The sequence below is a fragment of the Mastomys coucha genome, unplaced genomic scaffold, assembly GCF_008632895.1.
Source record: "Mastomys coucha isolate ucsf_1 unplaced genomic scaffold, UCSF_Mcou_1 pScaffold11, whole genome shotgun sequence".
NCBI classification, from domain to species: Eukaryota; Metazoa; Chordata; class Mammalia; order Rodentia; family Muridae; genus Mastomys; species Mastomys coucha.
Genome location: NW_022196893.1, coordinates 3,938,639 through 3,947,355, shown reverse-complemented (window position 1 = coordinate 3,947,355; position 8,717 = coordinate 3,938,639). Strand labels below are relative to the sequence as shown.

The window sequence follows — 8,717 nt, the reverse complement described above, 5'->3', positions numbered from 1 at the left end:
GCAGGGAAGGACTCGGCTCGCGTACCCCGGGTCGCTTCTGGGGTCCCCCATTCAGGGCAAGCACGCGGGAGGCCGCCGCCGCGAGTCCCCCCATCCCGCCGGCGCGCGCCGCCTCCAGCCTCCTCCCCAGCCCCCTTCTCTCCCTGCCACCTTCCCTCCTCCCCGCCCCCTCCCTCTCTCCCTCCCTCCCTCCCCGCGGTCCCCTCCTTCCCTCCCTCCCCGCCGTCCCCTCCTTCGTCGTCCCTCTCGCCCCTCCTCCTCCCCTCCCTCCTCCCGCTCCCCTCCCCCTCCGCTCCCGCCGCCTCCGCCCGCCGCCCCGGCCGCGTCGGGTAAACCTGTTCTGCGAGGCGGCCGCGCCGGGGCGGATCGAGCGGCCGGCGGCTCCTCGCGGCTCGCGGCGTCGGGGCCCGTGGAGCGCGCGGCCGGCCCTCGGCCGCGGCCCTCGGCACCGCCACCATGTATTCGGGAGCTGGCCCCGGTGAGTCCGCGCGGCGCCCGGCACTCGTGCCGCGGCGGTTGGCGGTTGGCGGGCGGGGCGGGCGAGGGCGGCGGGGCCTATGGGGCCGCGGCGTAGCTTCGGGGCGGCCGGGCAGGGCCTCGGGGTGGGGAGGCCCAGTGCACCGGAGCAGCACCGCCGGGACGTGGGGGGGGGGAACAGGCCCGGCCTGCAACGGGTCTCCGTCCTCCCGCAGCGCTCCTCCCGCCGCCCCCAAGCGCAGAGCTGTGGGGCCCAGCACGCCGGGCCTGGGGCGGGGAGCTGGACGGGTCGGGAACCGAACCCCGGGGCCCCGGGACCGCGATCGGCCGCTGGCTTGGTCGCAGTTCCACGCCGGGCAGCCGCCCTCCCCATTCAAGTGCTAATCGCCCTGCGATTTCCTAGCGGAGCGGGCGGCCGCCGTGGCACTCCTTCCCACCAGCGTGCCCGTTTCTCTGGAAAAGTTCCAGAAAACTTAAAAACACGAACGCGTTTTCCCACCCCGCTTCTCCAGCAGAGTGGAGGGCGGTTTACTCTCGGGGTTGAGAAAACAAGTGTTGGGAGGCTTTTTCGCCTTCTCCCGCCAGGCACGTGGCTCCATTTCCCGGCTGCCCCGCCGCTTGCTCGGGCTCAGCCAGCCCCCCTTTGTCCGCCAGGCTGTACTTGGCGCCCGCGGGCCCTCCCTGCTGCCCACCTGACCTAGTGGTTCGGCCCTGGGGCCTCCCCAGACTTCTTCACTGTGGGGTCTGGAAGCCTCCCAGATCCTCCCGGGTTCCCTACGGTGCCTGTTCCGGAGCCTAGTGCGCCTCCTCTCCTGATGTCACTGGGCTCCTCGAATGCCCACTGACCAACTTCTAAATGCGTTAAAGGGCTTCCCAGCAATTTGAAGACCCTTTTAACCTTGCGCTTGGGAGGTGCCCGGATCCTAGGGACAGATGTTGGAGTCTGGAGGTCCCTGCGAAATGGCCAGGGCAGCCTCCTGCCAGATTGGGAATCCCCTCTCCCCCCTAGCTCAGCGCTGTGGAGGAACCCAGCAAAACCTAGCTCCGAATTTGTACGTTTTTTGTTTGTTTTTTTTTTTTTTTTCCAGAGTGTCAGCTTCTAGTGACTTCCTTGGGGACGAGGCCAGGCTTTCGTCTATTTTACGTGTTGATCCTTTCAGCTTGCCACAGTGGGTCTTTTTGAAGACAGGCAGTGGAGGCTCGGAGAGGTTTAACATTCGGGAGCCAGCAAGCATTAGGGCAACCTGTTTGAGCACTCCCCTATAGAATTTGTTCCCAGTCCCTTTGACCTTGACCCGCTGTTGGAAGTACTGGTTTGGTGTGGATGAGACCAGTGAGTTCCCAGGTAGGGTGGAAGTAAGAGCCTACTGTGTGTTCTGCCAGGGGATCTTCGTTGCCTTTTAAAAGAATGCTGTAGTCAACCGGTTCATTTTGGTCAATGGCAGCTTTGAAGATGGCTGCTGCTGCGTGGGCCTCCCGCATTGTGGCCTAAGGGAGAGACGGTCCCCTCTAACCAGGATGGCCTTGGGTGAGAAAAGAGATGTCTGTAGGCTAATTCTTGGCTAATGGCAGGCTGGGAAGGAACCCAAGTTTCAGGTGGGCCAGTGTCTGTAATTGCAGCTCCATTTTATTGTACATAGCAAGGCTTTTAACTCTGTTTACAAGGAATCCCACCCATCCCCGTCTCTTCAAAGAGACTCCATCCTATTTCCAAGTGTTGGAGAATGGAAGGCCATTGGATCTGAATTACAGAAAAGCTACAGAGCGTGATGGGGAGGAAATACTTAGTAAATTAACTTTAAAAATAGAATTCACAGTGGGTTCTTATTATGTCTATTACAAATACTGCTACACGTACATGTGTGAGGTTAGTAGCATCGGGAGCCAAGGTTCAGAACCTCACAGGTTTTCTTTTTTTCTTTTCCTTCCTGTGCTATTGAAAATGGTTAGTGGTTTAGGGAAGGTAAATTCTCTACCCTGAAACTTCCTAGATAGTGGGTTCTGGGTGCGGTCCCCCCACACAAGGATCTTAAACTGTCTGGGAGGGCCTTTGCCTCCTGCAAGGAGGTGCTCCTGCATTATATAGCCCAGGAGTCTTTGCTGTGAAATAAGCCCTGGGACAGTGGAAACTGGGTTGAGAGTTGTCAATCAGGACTGAGTCTTTGATCATCGCCGGAGTCTCCAATGGCAGCAGTTAGCCCTCCCCTCCCCCCGCCCCTCCCCCCTTCTCCCAATTCCCAGTTTTGTCTGAGGGTACCACTGCAGCCTGGCGGCCTGTGTGCCGCAGGGAAAGCTCTGCCAACAGCTGGAACGCACAACCCGGTGGCTGAGCACTTGTGGGAAATCTTCCCCCCAGTACCTTGTGGAGGAATTTAAGTGTTCAGGGGGAAAGATGTAAAAGCTTTGACTTACACATTCTTAAGAAGCAACATTTTGTAACTTTTGAGTTTCTCTGTCAACACCATTGAGTTTATTCTTTACAAGTAAAGAGGCCGGGGCTGCCAGCATGATAAAAATGTTTCTTTTTTTTTTCTTTTAATTTTATGAATTGTTATTGTAGGAAATGTATCACGTGGTATTTAAAAATGTTTCTACTGTGAAGTAATTTTACAAGCATGAAAGCAAGGTGTCAAAGGATTTTGTTTCTCCTGCAGTTGTCAGTGTTTCCACCTTGTCAGCTGTCCCTTTCCCGTTTACATCCTAAGACACATTTCACTGACATGTTTGTGTGCACAGAATACAGGGAATTACAGCCCCTCCCCCCTTCTGAGACAGGGTAGGCTGTCGGGCCCAGGCTGGTCTCAAACTCATCTTCCTGTCTCTGCTTCCTGAGTCCTGGGATCACCGGTCACCGCGATGGGCTGGCAAAGGTGCATAATGAGCACCACCCACTGCCATTGGTATTCCAGTTCTCTTGGCTTCAGAAACATGATTGCAATTGGCTTGCTTTTAGATGTATTTGTATTTATGTTGGTGTTTGTATGTATACATATGTACACTGCCCCACAGGCCAGAAATGGGCATCAAGTCTTCTGGAGGTGAAGTCATAGACAGGTGTGCATTTCCATGTGGGTGCTGGGAACTGAACCTGGGTCCTCCCTGTAAGAGCAGCAAGTGCTTTTAACTGCTGTCCAGCCCCTAAAATTGAAAATTGATGTTAGAATATGAAGTTAATAGAACATGTACATTTGCTTTCCTGTCTACTTTTTCTACAAGACTTATTGTTATATCTAAGTACACTGGAGCTGCCTTCAGACACACCAGAAGAGGGCGTTAGATCTCATTACAGATGGTTGTGAGCCACCATGTGGTTGCTGGGATTTGAACTCAGAATCTTTGGAAGAGCAGTCAGTGCTCTTAACTGCTGAACCATCTCTCCAGCCCCTACTTTCCTGTCTTCCAAACCTTTTTTAGTTTTGTTTTTTTGGAAACAGCCTGGGCTGACTCTCAACTTGCTTTTGTTCCCTTATGGAGATCTGAATGTATGCTGTCATACTAGCTTTACCCGTCTGTCTGGCCTTCAGAGTCCTGCCTGCCTGCTTTCCTGTTCTGTGAGGGGCTGACGGAGACCCACCTGCACATGTCCATTCTGATTCCCTCATCCTGAGGGTTTTTTTTTTTTTTTTTTAATTTATATGAGTACACTGCAGCTGTCTTCAGACACACACTAGAAGAGTGCATGAGTGCAATTGTAACACATTACAGATGGTTGTGAGCCACCATGTGGTTGCTGGGAATTGAACTCAGGACCTTTGGGAGAGCAGTCAGTGCTCTTAAAATGCTGAGCCATCTCTCCAGCCCCCTGCTTCTTTTTTGTATATGAGTATACTGTCACTGTCTTCAGACACACCAGAAGAGGGCATCAGATCCCATTACAGATGGTTTTGAGCCACCATGTGGTTGCTGGGAATTGAACTCAGGACCTCTGGAAGAGCAGCTGGTGCTCTTAACCTCTGAGCCATCTCTCCAGCCCAGGAGCCTGTTTCTGCATGGCCTGTTTCTACACTTTCAGCACATGTCATTCAACACATAGAAAGTCAAAGTCAGGGTGACGCTGTTGCCCAAGGTGGATTTTTTTTCCTTCCCCAGTTTTGGGCTCAGGTGTGCGGTGAGGAGCCCTGCTCTGTCTTTTGTGCTTGATCCCTTTATCTACCCCAACTGTGTGCACTGCCTCACTAGCACACTATCTCACGGGCATCGAGGCTAGACTGACCCAGCCCCAGCCTGCTTCCTCCTGCTGTGCCATCCTTTCACTTTGGATGGCTCTTGTGCTGGTGACATAGTCTCAAGCTACAACCAATTTCCCTTTTCACCTCTAAGGGCAAAACCTGGTCCTTTTGTTCTTTGAGACCAAACACTGGGCTCTCCTATTTCTCAGTAGAGCTGAGCAGGGTTCTTTATCTAAACTGGGAGCTTTCTTCAGTCAAGTGAGATACTGGGACAGCAGGCAGACCCAGAGGGCCATCCCTAAGCCAAGCTTGGGACTCGGGAGCAACAGGCCCGATTGCATGCACTTGCTTCACCTGGAGTCCTCCTGATAGCTGAAGGTGCACACGTTGTGTCCCTGAGATACTGTTCCAAAATGTGCCGCTGCAGCCACAAGCAGGGGGCCTACCCCATGTGTGAGAGGCAACCAGGCACTCTGCTGTCTGCCAGGAACAAGGTGCCTCTGACTCTTGGGCACTGGACCAGTATTGGGGAACTCCATTCTTGGTCTTCTCATCGTCTCAGCAGTGGACAGATGAGCACGTTCATATGTTTCAGATCTGTCCTCTTAGGCATGCGTGGTGAGTTGGTCTTCCATGTGGAGTCTGTGAGATGTTGCCCAGGTTCCTCTGGACTTTGTGACCTGGATTCTTTCCCTTCCCCTGTGGCGCAGGCTGAAGGGGAGTCGTGTATGCGTCCCCTGTCATCTTGAGAGCATTCTGTCAGGATTGGTGTCACCCAAGGCAGCCAGCCAGGGTTGAAGCCTAATCTGCAGAGCTAGGACTACACCACTGCCTGCAAGTGTGCCAATACAGATACAAGTTCCAGTCAGGCAATTCTTAGACGTGTTTAAGACTGAGCAGAAGCTGGGCAGTGGTGGCACATGCCTTTAATCCCAGCACTTGGGAGGCAGAGGCAGGCAGATTTCTGAGTTCGAGGCCAATCTGGTCTACAGAGTGAGTTCCAGGACAGCCAGGGCTACACAGAGAAACCCTGTCTCGAAAAACAAAAACAAAACAACAACAAAAAACAAAACAAAAAAGTGAGCAGAATCTTATGGCCATGCAAAGAGCATTAAAAAGTATCTGCTCCCATGTTCCCATGTGTGTCTGCACAGGTGGTGTTGGCTCTTTGTCTTTGCAGGTCCCGACTCCCAGGGAGCTCACTTGAAGCTGAGTCCTAGGATGCTTCTTAGTCACTGGAGAGCCAGTGGTCAGGGCAGCTTGGGTTATCTTTTGAAGCTAGGAAGTGAGGAGTTGACTTGAGGATTAGGCAGCTGAATGGTGCCAATGGTTTAAAGTAAGAGAGGAATTGGGACCTAGGGCATAAAACTATGCGACCATGGAAGGCCAGACTAGCATCTGTGGGAATCTGGGGAGGAGGAGGCTGGGGCAGAGACTGCTACCCAAGAGCTGGGGCACTGGGTGGTCAGGTTTTTGGACAAATCCTCCAACAGTTCTTATTTACATGTGTGTTTGAGCAGGAGCTGGCAGCTCTACTGGGACAGGAATGAAAAGAAAATTGTAGGTGGTTGGTTGTTTGGGACCCATTTTGAGTGGAGTGACCCATGGATCTACCCTTTTTTATTTTAAATTTTATTGTTTATCCTTTTTTTTAAAAAAATTATTTATTGTAACTGACTTCAGACACAGGGCATCAGATCTCATTACAGATGGTTGTGAGCCACCATGGGGTTGCTGGGATTTGAACTCAAGACCTTTGGAAGAGCAGTCAGTGCTCTTACCCGATGAGCCATCTCGCCAGCCCCTCCTTTTTAAAAAAAAAAAAATTTTTTTTCACCTGCCTTGGTGCTTTGCCTGCATGGATATCTGTGTGAGGGTATCTGTAGAGTTACTGACAGCTGTGATCTGCTTGTGTGGGTGCTGGTAATTGAACCGTGGTCCTCTAGAAGAGCATCCAGTGCTCTTAACCACTGACTCATCTCTCTAGGCCTGCATGGACCCTTTTTTATGGTTGTGGGAAGATTGACAGACCTGTGGGGAGGTGGCAGGTTCCCCAGGGGACCGCTCTGTCAGCTCTCAAAGTCTTTGTCACCTGGGGGAAGGAGGTGGTGGTGGGTTTTGGGCTGCATTAGTTCTCTTTTACTGTGATGAAGCACCATGCCAAGCTAACTTACAGAAGAGTTTATTTGGGCTTATGTTTCAGGGGGTCAGAGTCCATAATGGTGAGGAGGCATGGCACCAGGAAACTGGGGGCTCGCATTTTCTAACATTTACAAGCATGAAGCAGAGCAAAATGAAAATAGCAGCCTTTACGCTCTGAAAACCCAACCCTAGTGCGGTATACTTCCTCTAACAAGGGACAGTTCTCATTCAAACCACTACAGGTGTAAAAGGACAGTTGAGCCAGTGCCGCATTGTCCTAGTAGGTAGTGAGTCTCTATGGGACTGTGGTCTGTGTGCTGCATGAAGTCTGAGTGTGAATCTAGCATACTGTCCAGCTAGGGAGGCATTGCTTTTGGATGTACCTTCATCATGACAACTGTCAGGAAACAGTAATTTCCTGGACATGGCAGGAAGAGAGGCCAGATTTCATGGTGCCCTAACTTGTATTGCTGCTAGTGGTGGAATAAGGTGGAATGCAGGCTTTGGGGTGAGGGTTGGGTTATTAGGTTTGGGGTGCTGAAGGAGGCAATCTGAGGTTGGGGTGAAAGCCAGATGACGTGGGTTAAGGCTTTGGGCCCCCACAGCTGGCACTCAGTCAGCCTTCTCTACCTGCACCCTGAAGACCCAGGACATGCCCAGGTGATTTCTGTTGCAAGGGGCATGGGACTCCCAGGTGCTATGAGTAGGAGCTCTGAGAAGGTAGAAAAGAGAGAGCTCCAAGCATTCCCAAGACTACTGCTGGTCAGAGTGGGCCTGGGCCAGAAGCCTGGGTAGGTTGTCCCTGCCTTCCACACGGTCTAGAAGATGAAAGACAAACCGAGTCTCCCGAACAGTTAAGTCTGCTTGTCTGTCAGTTTACCTGCCCCTCTTTTCTGAAAAGCTTAATGGTAAAACCCGGGACTACTGTTGTATAACTAAAGCCCGTCTTCTCAGTCCTTGAGCATTAGGGTTAAGTTACCATTAAGGATTCCCAGAAATGTCATGGCAACCGTGCTGTGCATTTTTAAGAAGCCACCAGGCTTGGGAACAGCTAGACAAGAAGCTCCTTTTGAGATGACCAGGACAGTAATAGGTGTTCTGGCTGGGGAATGATCCTTGGGCTCTGGGAGTCCTGGCTGGGGAGCCTGGTTTCCCTGGATGGTGGCATTGCGAGAAGGGGTTGAAAAACCAGTCCTGTGAAATAAATGGAAGGGCTGCTAAGGAGCGTGTGGTGGTGTATGTGTGTGCTTGGCGACAAGCAAATGCAGAACTAGATTGGCCTCTGGAGGGAGTTGAATTTCGTTCTGTTGGGTCACCCCTCCCTAGAGGATCCTAGTTGCCTGCGGTGGCAAGGAGTTGAGCCCTGGGCCTCTCTTCTCAAGAGAGGGCAGGACACTTATCATCTGCCACAGGGAGGGTGGAGAGATGATGCCCGCCCCAGGGTGTGCAAGACCAGCCCCGGAAAGCACACTGCAGGCACCAAGTGTTACTCTAAAGAACATTTATTTGAAATGTGGATTTTGTTTTATTCTTGCATGATTTTACCGACCATGGTGTTCACATTGCGGAATAATGGCATGTGTTCAGAATCATGCCAAGGCGTCCATCCTATGCACAGACCTCAGAACCTGGGCAGGTGGCTGCCATCACTTCCTAGTACTCCAGCCCTGGCCTCTGGGATGGCGTCTGGAGCTCCCACTGGCCCCATGGCGAGTCCTTCCTGGCCCCCACCCTAGTCTGACCCAGTAGGATTGAGTGCAGTGTGGTGCATTGCTCTCATCTGGTTCAAGTGAGTCTGCGTTGACAAAAGAGAGAAGAAAAGGGATTGACACTTCAGAGCAGGGAAGTACTTTCAAAATGACAGCCTTTCAAAAAAAAATAGCGAAGTTTATGTAACACACACTTAACCATTTAAGGGGCTGGAGAGAT

The 8,717-nt window shown here is 52.3% G+C and overlaps 1 protein-coding gene across 1 annotated transcript in view; it reads left to right on the top strand.

The window, feature by feature from the left end:
- Positions 1–232: 232 nt before the first annotated feature.
- Ago2 (argonaute RISC catalytic component 2) overlaps positions 233–8,717 on the top strand; it is an 86,687-nt gene continuing 78,202 nt past the window's right edge. The window contains exon 1 of the mRNA XM_031359314.1: positions 233–478. Coding sequence (XP_031215174.1) covers positions 457–478 — 22 coding nt within the window. The 5' untranslated portion in view covers positions 233–456. The remainder of the gene's footprint in view (positions 479–8,717) is intronic.